Here is a 15,041-nt window from a genome sequence, read left to right as displayed (position 1 = left end):
ATCAGGTCTCAGAGGGGGCACAGGAGAACTGGGGGCCCCCACCAGGGCTGGTGGAAATTTGCTATCCTGAGAATCCATGCTCAAGTGAGAAAAATAAGGACAGTGCAAAAAGTAGGTGCTGTCCCCTTAAAAGCGCTGCGAGAGCACAGCCCACCGCTCCAGCTATAAAGATAGAAAAGAGACCCCCAAACAGGAAGGAGACAAAACTGAGCCAGAAACGACAGTACAAGCAATAACCTGCAGAGCCCCCGCAGAGTGTTGCCACCTCTGTCCTGCTTCAGAGGAAAGAGGAAGTGCTGTGAAAGTAGGCTGAACTATTCTGCTGCATGACCCAGGGAAAATGGCTGCCCCATAGGAACGCCCGGACCGATCGATCGGCCACCGCAAAAATGGCGGCGATTGGCGCCAATTCAGCATGTAGATTTGCCCATAGAGAAGCTCACATGCTTGCCCAGTGTGTAGAAAAAATGGCGGACCGTGCGGTGGCACCCCGCCGTGGTCCATACACAGTCTACACCCCCAAACACCTAAGTGACCCAGGGAAGGGGACCCCTCAAACACACACCCAGCGCCGCAGCGCATGTATAAGCGAACCCCGCAGGGATCGCAGCAGGGGGTCACACAAGGCACAGACATGGGGAACACACAGTAACCAGGACTGCCACCCCACACAGAGGCCCCACACAAAAGCACTTACCTGTACCCGATGGCGTGGGGAGCCTCACAGAACGGAAAGCCGCTGTCCTCATCTGACAGGGAATGCCGTTTGCTAGGGACATTGCATTGCTAAGTCGCAGATGCGTCCAGTAAGGTAGCCATCTCACAGCTGCATCCCTGTAGCTAACAGGGATGGGTCATTCATAATGCCAGGGCGAACCAGAGCTGAACGCTCGATGGCGGGCTGGGGGTCCATCTGACCCTCTGTGCCCTGGGAACCAGGGCGGCCAGTCCGAATCCCAGCACCGCATGTCCATCTTCGTCCGAAGAGTCAACTAAAAACTAAAGCTGACAAAATAAACAGCTAGTAAAGAAAGAAAAACTGACATTTTCCAAGAAAATCAAATAAAAAGAAGATAGGCTGAGACCGAAGCCCCAGCACAGGGAAAGCCTAACTACTCCTGATGCTAGGCAAATTAAAACTGAGTTGGGAGTGGACACTGCAGAGGGGTATTGACCAGATGGGACAGCCCCCAGGGGTGTATACATGCAAATGCCTTTTGTTTTTAACTAAGTCTATATGCCTAGCTACTCCTGCGGAGGAGATGACAATACCCAATAGTGATGACTTAGAGGAGGCGGCGACTGTCGGAGGACGTAAGAGAAACTATTTTTTTTTCTTTTTGACAAGTTTTTTGATCAAGAAGTACAATGTACCCCATACTTATTCACATTGGGGGGGGGGGGGGATCTGGGGGCCAACTTGTTAAAGGGGGCTTCCAGATTCCGATAAGCATCCTGCAGACCCGACTGGCCAGGGTTGTGGGGAAGAGGCCCTTGTCCCCATGTTGACAACAGAGCCCCTCTGCCCAAGAGCATCTCCCCGATGTTGAGGGCATGTGGCTTGGTATGGTTCAGGTGAGGGGGGGACTTTTTATTGCCGGCGATTGCCGGATTTATTTTACATTCAAGGGCTGGGTAATCCGTTGTTAAGGAAGAGGCGGCCGGCTTCCCGGTCCGCTCCTTAACAATCAGCTATTGTTAAAGATGCCAGTGGCCACTGGCTCCAAACATTTGCATATGAACCAAATCTAAATCACAGCTGAACGGACAGGAAATTCACAATGGGCATGTGTAAACCTAGTCTAAATTTAGACCAAAATGTATTCTGCTACATTTCCATGGCTAAAAACATAACTAAATAGATGAATGATATTTAGAATGTGTAAATGTTATAGATTCTACAAACTATGGTATGTAAATTTGAAATGTATCAATCCTGATACTGAATGCCCTAAAATGCCACGAGTGAGATTTTTTTGGATTGAGTTAGTTGTGCCGTTACCTATAGCAGGCCCCTTTACTATAAGCCAGACAAACCCAGCCTACTGGTATGTGTCTGCCACCAAGAATGCTATGTTCACTGAACAGGTAGTACAGGAAGCCAAACAAAAGAGTTCCTGTGGCTCCATGAATGTAGATGTAGTAGTCAATGGGATGTGCAGTTGAGTCAGTTCAGGCAGCCAGCAGAGACGTGGTCAGTAAACAGACCAGAGTCAGTAGAAGCTGCAAGCAGAGGTGACACTGCACTAGTGTGGCAGTGATCAGGAATACTGTTGCTGGCTGCACTGGTTCTGGTGACACTGTAATGATGTGGCAGTAAACAGGGACAATGTGGATGCTTGCATTGCCTCTGGTGACATTGGCACTGGTGTGGCTAACAAACAGGAACATGGTTTCTGGCTGCACTGGTGTGGCAATAATAAGGAATGCTGTTACTGGCTGCACTGGTCTGGGGACACTGGGACTAGTGTGACAGCAATCAGGAATACTGTTGCTGGCTTGTACTGGTCTAGTGACACTCAAACTGGTGTGGCTACCAATCAGGAACACTGTTGCTGTTATACTGGTTCTGGTGTGGTGGCAATCAGGAACACTGTTGCTGGCTGCATTGGTCTGGTGACACTAAACTAGGAGGGAATAAAGCAGGGACATTGTGGCTAGTTGCACAGGTCTGGTATGGTATGGTGACATGCACTGGGGTGGCTAGCGATCAGGGACATTGTGGCTGAATGCACTGATATGGTGACACTGTATTGGGGTGGCTAGTGATCAGGGACACTGGCTGGCTGCACTGGTAACACCGGGATTATGGCTAAAGAGATATCATAACTAAGGCATATTTTTGTTGCAGCCAGCGGCTGGCTTGCCTATAAAACTGGTCCAAGCGGCTCATGAGTTGTTGGAACGCTTTCCAAAGCCGCAGGAGGGGAAACGCCCCCCTTCCCGCTGGTGTGTCTCGTGCTTAACCTTCCTTACCCATCCAACAGTGTGGCCAGCTGTTCCCAAAGGCAATCAGAGTAGATCCTCTTTGATCACCTCTATGGCCTTGGAGGACTGGAGCAATGTCAAGACACCACCTATTTATTTATTTTAAAGCAAAAGATACTTTTTTTATCTTTTGCCTTTAAAAAGGTAAAGAAGAGATTTGGGGTCTTTTTGACCCCAGATCTCTCCATAAAGAGGACCCATCATCCTTATTGCTATTAGAAGGGAGGCTTACATTCCTTGGAATAGGAATATAAGTGATTGAAACAAACAAAATTAAAGGGACAGTGTAAAAATAAATAAAAACTGAAGTGCCCCCATTCCTCCATGCTCGTGCGCAGAAGCGAGCACATATGCAAGTCACGCACGCATATGTAAATGGTATTCACACCATACGTGAGGTATCGGCGAGAACGTTAGATTGGGAGCAATAATTCTAGCGCTAGACCTCCCTCTGTAACTCTAAACAGGTAACCTGTAAAGGCATTTAAAACATTGCCTATGGAGATTTTTAAATAGCATAGTTTGTCGCCATTCCACGAGCGTGCACAATTTTAAAGCGTGACATATTAGGTATCTATTTACTCTGGGTAAAATCATCTTTCACATTTTCCAAACAAATTGGGGTAATGGACATCTGTGTGCATCCACCGATCGTCGGGCAGAGAAACAGAACAGAGCTCTGCGGAAAGCGATGAATTTTGTGTCCCTGCAAAGGGACAGGGAATAAAATCCATCACCTCCTTTAGTAAAAGCAGCACACATTTTACACAAAAACAATGGTTACTCACACAGTTAACCCTTTGATCACCCTCTTCCCAGCCAGCGTCATTAGGACAATGACAGTGCATATTTTTTAACACTGATCACTGTATTAGTGTCACTGGTTTCCACAAAGTGTCAAAAGTGTCAGTTAGTGTCTGATTGTAGGCTGCCATATCGCAGTCCCACTAAAAATCGCTTACCCCTGCCATTGCTAGTATAAAAATAAACAAAATTTCCAGTACATATACCAAAGTTTGTAGACACTATAACTTTTGCGCAAGCCAATCAATATACGCTTATTGAGTTTTTGTTTTACCAAAAATATGTAGCAGAGAACATATTGGCCTAAATATATGAAGAAATTAGATTTTTTTTTTAAATGTATTGGATTTTTATAGCAGAATGTAAAAAATTGTTGTTTTTTTTTTTTTGTCTTTTAATTAATATTGTTCTTTGTTTATAGTACAAAAATAAAAAACGCAGTGGTGATCATATACCACAAAACGAAAGCTCTATTTGTGAGAAAAATGACCGATTTTATTTGGGTATAGCATTGCATGACCGTGCAATTTTCAGTTTAACCACTTTACCACCGGAGGATTTTGCGGTCTTCCGTCCAGGCCACTTTTTGCGATTCGGCGCTGTGCGACTTCAACTGACAATTGTGCGGTCGTGCGACGCCGTACCCAAACGAAATTTAAGTCCTTTTTTTCCCACAAACAGAGCTTTCTTTTGGTGGTATTTGATCACCTGTGCGATTTTTACTTTTTGCGCTATAAACAAAAAAATAGCGTTTATTTTGAAAAAATAACAATATTTTTAACATTTTTTTTATATGAAATTCCCCCCAAAAAAGATGTAAAAAACAATTTTTTTAAAAATTTTTGGCCAATTTGTTTTCTGCTACATATGTTTGGTAAAAAAAAAATCGCAATAAGCGTATTTTGATTGGTTTGCGCAAAAGTTATTGCGTTTACTAACTAAGGGAAAGATTTCTGTCATTTTTGGTGTTTTTTTTTTAACGTGTAATGGCGGCGATCTGCGATTTTCTTTGCGGGACTGCGACATTGCGGCAGACAGATCGGACCCTTGACTGACATTTTTGACACTTTTGGGGGTACCAGTGACATTACTGCAGTAATCAGTGCTATATATATGCACTGTTACTGTAAAAATGACACTGGCAGGGAAGGGGTTAATTTTATTGGAGAGGGAGGGGTTAATGTATGCCTGGTGCTTACTGACGTGTAGGGGGGGAGGTGACTGAGTGAGTCATGGACAGATCGGATGTCCAGCTATGCTGAACACTCCGATCTGTCACTCCCTGTCACTATGGAGATCCGCCCGCTTGTGTTTACACAGGCGGGCGGATCTCCACACTAGATCCCCGGCGATCGGGGCAGAGCAGCGGCGATCGCCGCTGCTCCTCCCCTGGCCCGACTCCCGCTGTGAATGAAAACAGTGGGAGCGAGCCTCCGGCGGCACGCAAGCGCCGCCCAGAAGGGGGAGTGTCTGACGACGTAGTACTACGTCGTCAGACGATAACGAGCCACTCTGCCGCAGTAATATTACTGTGGGCGGTGGTAAAGCGGTTAAGGGCCCTTTAACATGGGCTTTCTGCCCGGCGGACTCCGTTTTCCTCAGCTGGGATCGATCCGCCGATTCCCGCTGAGCAGGTGGATGACAGATCCGTCTCTGCTTACTTTGCAAAGACAGACCTGTCAGATCCCCGCTCTCCTCTATGAGAGATCGGATGAAAATGGACCGCCTGTCTGTTTTCATTCGATCCTCCAGACGGATAGAAAATAGGGTTATTACCATCCATCTGGATATAACGAAGAGGATAGGATAGCAGTGGGTGTCAGCGGACATGTCACCGCTGACATCCGCTGCCCCATAGGGGTGCATGGAGCATGCGATCAGGCCCACCTGAATAACTGACCCTTATGCAGTGCCTTATCGCAAAAAATGGCTTGGTCATGAAGGGGGGAGGTAAATCTTCTGGAAGTCAGGTGGTTAAAGAAGAACTTCAGGAATTTCAGCAATTTAAAAAAAAAAGCTGTTGGCTAATATACCACCTGGTGGACTTGTCTCTTATTTATGATTTACATTTTTACTGAGCGCCTGGAACCATCCGTATACAATCCATCTTGAGTATGGCGGTAGTGCAACTAACACCGCACAGCAAAAATGGTATACACCTCGTTGGACTTAAAACCCCCCCCCCTTAAAAGTTTTTTTTTTTTTTTAAATGTTACTATGCCTGGAGTCTTCTTTAACATACATATTGCAACTGACAACATTCTTACGAGTTACTAAGAAATGTCATCTTCTGCTCACACATACAGTGGGTATAGAAAAGAATCACCCCCCTCTAAAATAATCACATTGTGCTGCTTGGCAGCCTGAAATTAAGACAGACATTTTTTGTTTTATCCAGCTGTATTTACTCAGTGCTACTTCTTAGAACATCCAAGTTAAAGATATAACACCAACATGTAAAAAAAATTTATATATATATATATATATATATATATATATATATATATATATATATATAAAAAACAGAATCACTGAGTTGGAAAAAGGATCACCCCTCCTAAAATTAACTTGTTTTTTACAAAGCCATTCGACTTTCAACTGTGCTCAGCTGTGGCCATTTTGATTAGCTCAGCATGAAAAGAGCTTTCCTGGAGCATCTCAGTTCAGTTTGCAACTAAAGAAAACAAACAATCAACTATAAGTGGTGAAGCACTGTCAAAAGATCTTAGGGATAAAGTTGTGGACAGACACAAGTCAGGAGATAAATGCAAAAAATGTCAAAGGCTTTATCAATTCTTAGAAGCACAGTGAAGTCTATTATTAAGAAGTAGAAGGTATTTGGTGCAATACAGACACTCCCTGAATCAGGATATCACTCCAAACTGCATTAAAGAGACAGGGGAAAACTGGTCAGAGAGGCTATCAAGAGGACTGCAGCAACTCTGAAGCAGGAGTTTATGACAAAGAGTGGTCATTGTGTGCATGTGACAACAATATCCCAAATTCTCCACAAATGTGGCTTGTATGGGAGGGTGGCAAGAAAAAAGCCACTCCTCAAGAAAGGATATATGCAGTCATGACTTGCATGCACCTTGAAGAGGCCACATGGAAAAAGGTGTTATGGTCAGATGAGACTAAAACTGAATTCTTTGGCCTCAACACCAAACGATATGTCTGGCAGAAATCCAACAGCTCACCATTCAAAAAACACCATTCCTATAGTAAAGCATGGGGGTGGTAATATCCTGTTATGGGGGTGTTTCTCTGCAGCAGGGACTGGAGCACTCACTGCCAATTTCTTCAGGAAGGACTTGGTTTATTTTTCTCGTTGTTTGAAAAAAGAAAAACAATAAACAAATCTTCTGCCCTGTGTCAAAAGTTGTCAATGGGAACAATGTTTACCTTCCAACATGACAATGACCCAAAGCACACAGCAAAAATGACCACACAGTGATTGAAAGAGAAAAAGATGAATGCCCTTGCATGGCCTAGTCAGAGACAAGACCTAAACCCCATTGAAAATCTGTGGAATGACTACAGTCCACAAACGATCACCATCAAATTTAACTGAACTTGAGTAGTTCTGTAAAGAAGAGTGGGCAAATATTGCAGTCTAGATGTGTAAAATTAGTAAAGACATATTCCAACAGAATAAAGGCTGTAATTCAAAAAGGTGATTCAACAAAATACTGACACAAGTAGAGTAAATACAGCTGGATACAACAAAAAACTATGTCTGTCTTTTTTTCAGGCTGCAAAGCAACAAAATGTGATTATTTTAAAGGCGGGTGATTCTTTTCTATACCCACTGTATATGTGAACCTGTATAAAGTTCAGCATCATTTTCCAGGGAGACGAATAATAAAAAAGGGAGGTCCATAAAGAGGTGTTTATCAACTATTTTGAGATTGTGCCTTTGATTTTCAGGACTTTGATGCCTATTTGTTTCACATAAGACATTTGTTAATAAAGAGTTAAAGGATATCTATAGGCTGCTAGCAAAAGAAAGTCAATGAGCAAAACTCTCATCCAAAAATATAAAAATAGATGCAGCACCTAAAAAAGATTTGTGTATATAATCACAATGGCAGAGGTGATTACATATGCAAATCTTTATAAGGAGGTGCATCTATTTTTATATCTATTGTTGGAGTGTGGAAAGTTTAAACCCCCTGTCAAGTTTTATTGCTGTGTCTTCACCCGCTCTATTTGTCCTGGTAAACAAAAATCGAGACAGAGATAGATGGAAACTCCAAAGAGAAAGGGAGGGAAGAAATCTTGCACACTTGTTCTGATGACAACTGTCTAAAAGGAAATTTTCTCCCCATTCCTGCTGTGCCTTTGGGACAGGAAGGAAAAAGACTGAAATTAAAAAAAAAATTAAACCTGAAAGGGGTCTTCTAACTCTACAGAGGAACAATATGAAACCACTGAAAGTGGTTGTAAAGCCTAAACATTTTTTACCTTAGTGCATTCCTGGCATTAAGGTAAAAAACGTTTAGATGTCAGCATCCCCCTCACCCCCCCTTTTTTTACTTACCTGAGCCCTCATTCGATCAAGCCTTGTGCACGTTTGCAGCTCTTCTTTTCCCTCACTTCTGGGTCTTGCTTGCTTTGCTGGGGCACCGGGAGCCATTGGCTCCAACTGCTGTCAATCAAAGAAAGTGACGAGAAGCAGGGCCAAGTCTCTCTGTCTGTGTTAATGGACGCTGCAGCAGGGCTTGGGTGTGAGCACGTACGAGTGCCCTCATGGGAAACAGCTTCCCATAGGGGCACTGGACAGAGGAGAGGGGCCAGGAGCGCCAACAGGGGACCTGAAAAGAGGAGGTTTGCAGCCGCTCTGTGCAATTCTAATGCACAGAGCAGGTTAGTAAAGACAGGTTTTGTTATTTCTATTAAAAATAAAAATAAACCTTTACAATCACTTTAAAAAAGCAAGAATAGCTGCTGAATAAAGCAAAGTTTTCACAAAGAAACATCTGAAATTGCATAAAATGTGTGCTAAAAGTATTTACTGAGTAAGAACAGACAATAAAGCAATAATAAAGTTCTGTGCTTTACAAGGTCATACATAAATACAAAATTAGAGGACACGAACAGCTCAGGACCGTAAAGTCTCCCATGGCAAAGTCTCACCTGCCAGGTATTCAACTTCCAGGGCTGCCATAACCTGTGCAGATCCTGCAACAGTGGGAGTGCTGTGATCCAAAGGAGGGAGTTTGGTAGCATTTGATGCTCCTGAAATGAGACATATTAGAATGGCTAGAGGTAACAGTTTAAAACCCATGATCGAAAGTTAAAGTGGAAAGCCAGAATTCAAGTCCTCAATCTTTGAAGTCCTCCTTCCTTCCAAAAAATTTAAACATTGTGCATACCTTTTTTTCCTGCAGGCTGGTCCAGTGACAACATGGGTCCTTCTTTCTCAGTGGTGGGCATTTTTTCCTCATTGACTGGCTAGCATTGGGATCACAGGCTACATGAATATGCAAACTCAGGGGGCATGCCTATGACAGCCTGGGCTCACAGGAAGTAGGCTGAATGACAGCAATTTTTTTTAACTAAACCTGGAGCTAAAATGTAAAATAATTTCAAAGCCTGAGACCGTTTTTCACGTTTTCAAAACCCCTTCACAGAATATTTTATTTAATTTATTTATTTGTTTTAGGTACTTGTATAGTGCCGTCAATTTACGCAGCAATTTACATATACATTGTACATTCACATCAGTCACTACCCTCAAGGAGCTTACAATCTAAGGTCCCTAACTCACATTCATATATACACATACAGTGGGTACGGAAAGTATTCAGACCCCCTTAAATTTTTCACTCTTTGTTATATTGCAGCCATTTGCTAAAATCATTTAAGTTCATTCTTCTTCCTCATGAATGTACACATAGCACCCCATACTGACAGAAAAACACAGAATTGTTGACATTGTTGCAGATTTATTAAAAAAGAAAAACTGAAATATCACATGGTCCTAAGTATTCAGACCCTTTGCTCAGTATTTAGTAGAAGCCCCCTTTTGATCTAATACAGCCAGGAGTCTTTTTAGGAAAGATGCAACAAGTCTTTCACACCTGGATTTGGGGATCCTCTGCCATTCCTCCTTGCAGATCCTCTCCAGTTCTGTCAGGTTGGATGGTAAACGTTGGTGGACAGCCATTTTTAGGTCTCTCCAGAGATGCTCAATTGGGTTTAAGTCAGGGCTCTGGCTGGGCCATTCAAGAACAGTCACGGAGTTGTTGTGAAGCCACTCCTTCGTTATTTTAGCTGTGTGCTTAGGGTCATTGTCTTGTTGTAAGGTAAACCTTTGGCCCAGTCTGAGGTCCAGAGCACTCTGGAGAAGGCTTTTGTCCAGGATATCCCTGTACTTGGCCGCATTCATCTTTCCCTCGATTGCAACCAGTCGTTCTGTCCCTGCAGCTGAAAAACACCCCCACAGCATGATGCTGCCACCACCATGCTTCACTGTTGGGACTGTATTGGACAGGTGATGAGCAGTGCCTGGTTTTCTCCACACATACCGCTTAGAATTAAGGCCAAAAAGTTCTATTTTGGTCTCATCAGACCAGAGAATCTTATTTCTCACCATCTTGGAGTCCTTCAGGTGTTTTTTTAGCAAACTCCATGCGGGCTTTCATGTGTCTTACACTGAGGAGAGGCTTCCGTCGGGCCACTCTGCCATAAAGCCCCGACTGGTGGAGGGCTGCAGTGATGGTTGACTTTCTACAACTTTCTACCATCTCCTGACTGCATCTCTGGAGCTCAGCCACAGTGATCTTTGGGTTCTTCTTTACCTCTCTCACCAAGGCTCTTCTCCCCCGATAGCTCAGTTTGGCCGGACGGCCAGCTCTAGGAAGGGTTCTGGTCATCCCAAACGTCTTCCATTTGAGGATTATGGAGGCCACTGTGCTCTTAGGAACCTTAAGTGCAGCAGAAATCTTTTTGTAACCTTGGCCAGATCTGTGCCTTGCCACAATTCTGTCTCTGAGCTCTTCAGGCAGTTCCTTTGACCTCATGATTCTCATTTGCTCTGACATGCATTGTGATCTGGAAGATCTTATATAGACAGGTGTGTGGCTTTCCTAATCAAGTCCAATCAGTATAATCAAACACAGCTGGACTCAAATGAAGGTGTAGAACCATCTCAAGGATGATCAGAAGAAATGGAAAGCACCTGAGTTAAATATATGAGTGTCACAGCAAAGGGTCTGAATACTTAGGACCATGTGATATTTCAGTTTTTCTTTTTTAATAAATCTGCAACAAAGTCAACAATTCTGTGTTTTTCTGTCAGTATGGGGTGCTATGTGTACATTCATGAGGAAGAAGAATTAACTCAAATGATTTTAGCAAATGCCTGCAATATAACAAAGAGTGAAAAATTTAAGGGGGTCTGAATACTTTCCGTACCCACTGTACTAGGGCCAATTTAGACCGGAGCCAATTAACCTACCAGCATGTTTTTGGGGTGTGGAAGGAAACTGGAGTAACCGGTGGAAACCCACGCAGGCTCAGGGAGAACATGCAAACTCCAGGCAGGTAGTGTCGTGGCTGGAATTCGTACAAGCAACCCTTTTGCTGCTAGGCAAAAGTGCTAACCCCTACAACACTATGCTGTCCAGAATAAAGTTATACTGCCGCCTACAGGAGAATAAGACACTGACAAATTAAAGTGGTTCTAAAGGCTGGGTGTTTTTTTTACCCAAATGCATTCCCTGCATGAAGGTAAAAAAACCTGCATTAACTATCCTCCCCTCTAACTTCTCTCCCCCCTATTTCTAACAGGGACTTGGGCAGTAGCAGGAACCATTGGCTCCTGCTGCTATCAAATGCTGTGAGGGGGGGACCAGAGGGGCAGGGCACTGTAGCGCTATCTATGTTTATGAACACAGGCAGCTCCGTTCTGGAGCGAGCCCATACGTATGCCCCCATAGCAAGAGGATTGCTGTGGGGGCACACAGAGAAAAGGAGAAGCCAGGAGTGCCGGCAGGGGACCACAGCAGAGAAAGATTGGGGCAAAACCATTCCACAGAGCAGGTAAGTATAACATGTTTGATATTTTAAGAAAAAAAATCAAGACTTTACAATCACTTTAGGAAACTGAAAGCCAGCCCCAAGATAACCCCTCGCACTACCACATGCCTTAGTTTTTTTTTTTTTTTTAAAACCTAGTGCCCTAGGTTTTTAACAGCTCTGTTGTGGTAAAGACTAACCTTTTTAGATAGCATTGTTTTTTGATTTTTTTTTTTCAAACAAGACATTTACAGTGCATTGCGAACATATTCGGCCCCCTTGAACTTTGACCTTTTGCCACATTTCAGGCATCAAATATAAAGATATAAAACTGTAATTTTTTGTGAAGAATCAACAACAAGTGGGACACAATCATGAAGTGGAACGAAATTTATTGGATATTTCAAACTTTTTTAACAAATAAAAAACTGAAAAATTGGGCCTGCAAAATTATTCAGCCCCCTTAAGTTAATACTTTGTAGCGCCACCTTTTGCTGCGATTACAGCGGTAAGTTGCTTGGGGTATGTCTCTATCAGTTTTGCACATCGAGAGACTGAATTTTTTGCCCATTCCTCCTTGCAAAACAGCTAGAGCTCAGTGAGGTTGGATGGAGAGCGTTTGTGAACAGCAGTTTTCAGTTCTTTCCACAGATTCTCGATTGGATTCAGGTCTGGACATTGACTTGGCCATTCTAACACCTGGATATATTTATTTGTGAACCATTACATTGTAGATTTTGCTTTATGTTTTGGATCATTGTCTTGTTGGAAGACAAATCTCCGTCCCAGTCTCAGGTCTTTTGCAGACTCCATCAGGTTTTCTTCCAGAATGGTCCTGTATTTGGCTCCATCCATCTTCCCATCAATTTTAACCATCTTCCCTGTCCCTGCTGAAGAAAAGCAGGCCCAAACCATTATGCTGCCACCACCATGTTTGACAGTGGGGATGGTGTGTTCAGGGTGATGAGCTGTGTTGCTTTTACGCCAAACATAACGTTTTTCATTGTTGCCAAAAAGTTCGATTTTGGTTTCATCTGACCAGAGCACCTTCTTCCACATGTTTGGTGTGTCTCCCAGGTGGCTTGTGGCAAACTTTAAACAACACTTTTTATGAATATCTTTAAGAAATGGCTTTCTTCTTGCCACTCTTCCATAAAGGCCAGATTTGTGCAGTATACGACTGATTGTTGTCCTATGGACAGAGTCTCCCACCTCAGCAGATCTCTGCAGTTCAGTAGATCTCTGCAGTTCATCCAGAGGGATCATGGGCCTCTTGGCTGCATCTCTGATCAGTCTTCTCCTTGTATGAGCTGAAAGTTTAGAGGGATGGCCAGGTCTTCATAGATTTGCAGTGGTCTGATACTCCTTCCATTTCAATATTATCGCTTGCATAGTGCTCCTTGGGATGTTTAAAGCTTGGGAAATCTTTTTGTATCCAAATCCGGCTTTAAACTTCTCCACAACAGTATCTCGGACCTGCCTGGTGTGTTCCTTGTTCTTCATGATGCTCTCTGTGCTTTAAACGGACCTCTGAGACTATCACAGTGCAGGTGCATTTATACGGAGACTTGATTACACACAGGTGGATTCTATTTATCATCATTAGTCATTTAGGTCAACATTGGATCATTCAGAGATCCTCACTGAACTTCTGGAGAGAGTTTGCTGCACTGAAAGTAAAGGGGCTGAATAATTTAGCACGCCCAATTTTTCATTTTTTTATTTGTTAAAGTTTGAAATATCTTCATGATTGTGTCCCCCTTGTTGTTGATTCTTCACAAAAAATTACAGTTTTATATCTTTAAGTTTAAAACCTGAAATGTGGCAAAAGTTCGAAAAGTTCAAGGGGGCTGAATACTTTCGCAATGCACTGTAACTACATCACTGCTAGAGTATTCTTTCTGCAGCTATCTGTAGCTGCCATCCTCAGCATGACTTTTGAAGTACTTCATCTGCACTCTGGATACATTTTGGCATTGACTTTTGGGCACTAGGTACTTTATAAGGTGCTTTTCAGACGCCACTTGGGTAAAACTTAGCTCCAGATCTCTTTCCAGGTCCAGAGCCTCTGGCATTGCCCGGTATGTAAAGACTCAGTGAGTAAACAGGCCAAGCACTGGAGCTACCTCATTTACATAAGTCGCTTGACACCTTTATTCCTTATTTCCCATCGGTTTTGCTGTGGGTGGATTATCACTTTGAGACCAAGAACTGATGTCATTTACAGGGAGGAGTCTCATGTAAGTGTGCTCTCTTTTTCCTGCTATATAGCATCAAGAAGGAATCTCCAGCTACAAAGAGCCACATGAAATCTCAATGTTCATTTCATTCCTGCTGTCCACCTACAGTGACTTTGGTTATCTTTGTCCATCTGACCCTCATCTACCAACAGCTGTGTGAGTTTTGTGAGTGCCTTTGCCTTCTAACCGGAGCCTATATAGCGCCTTGCAAAAATATTCACTCTTTGGTGTTCCTGTTTCTTTGCATTATAACTTGGAATTAAAATGTATTTTTGGGACTTTTCACCATGTGATGTACACAGCATGCCTATGAATATGAAGGTTCCAAATATTTTTTATAGTGACATAACCAATTTAATAAAAAAAAAAAAAAATGGAGTGTGCATTTTGCTATGAAACCTGTAATTGGGATGTGGTCAAACTAATTCATTTCAAGTTCCATAAGGTACAACTGTGTGCAATCAAAGTGTCACATGATCTGTCACATGTCGTCAGTATAAATAAAATACACCTATCCTGAAAAGCCCCTGTGTCTGGGTGGTCCCCAAGCAACACCAATGAGACAAGAGTAAAAGGAAACAAAAACCAGCCTACATATCCATCACAAAAAAAGGGGGTCAGGACAGATTTAAACAGCAGCTTGGAGCACCTTGCGGCTCAAAACAGCATCAGCTGAGGCCAGAACATCGACCCAGTACAACTTGGTAAACACGTGAACTCGAAGACCAGGTAGCAGCCTTACAAATTTGCAAAGCAGAAGATTGTTGCTAAAATACCCAGAATGCATTTAGTACAATGAACCTTCACCAGAAAGGAGGAACTCTATAATTCGTTAAGTAGATTCGAACCACTAAGGGTATAGATGTAATGTAGACAAACAGCATAAACCACATCTAGAGTGTGAAGTGCCACCTCCCAAAGGTGTTTTAGACCAGGACAAAAGGATGGACAAACTATCTTTTGATTAAGGTGAAAAGAATACATCAG

General features: G+C 43.1%; 1 protein-coding gene across 1 annotated transcript in view; it reads right to left on the bottom strand.

The window, feature by feature from the left end:
* Nucleotides 1-15,041, bottom strand: part of RAD52 (RAD52 homolog, DNA repair protein) — a 343,169-nt gene that overhangs the window by 28,620 nt on the left and 299,508 nt on the right. Inside the window, exon 9 of the mRNA XM_082255747.1 lies at nt 8,929-9,030. Coding sequence (XP_082111873.1) covers nt 8,929-9,030 — 102 coding nt within the window. The remainder of the gene's footprint in view (nt 1-8,928; nt 9,031-15,041) is intronic.

This window comes from Pelophylax lessonae, assembly GCF_965119305.1.
Source record: "Pelophylax lessonae genome assembly, chromosome: 4".
NCBI classification, from domain to species: Eukaryota; Metazoa; Chordata; class Amphibia; order Anura; family Ranidae; genus Pelophylax; species Pelophylax lessonae.
The sequence above is the reverse complement of the archived record's forward strand: the minus strand, read 5'-3'. Positions and strand labels throughout refer to the sequence as shown.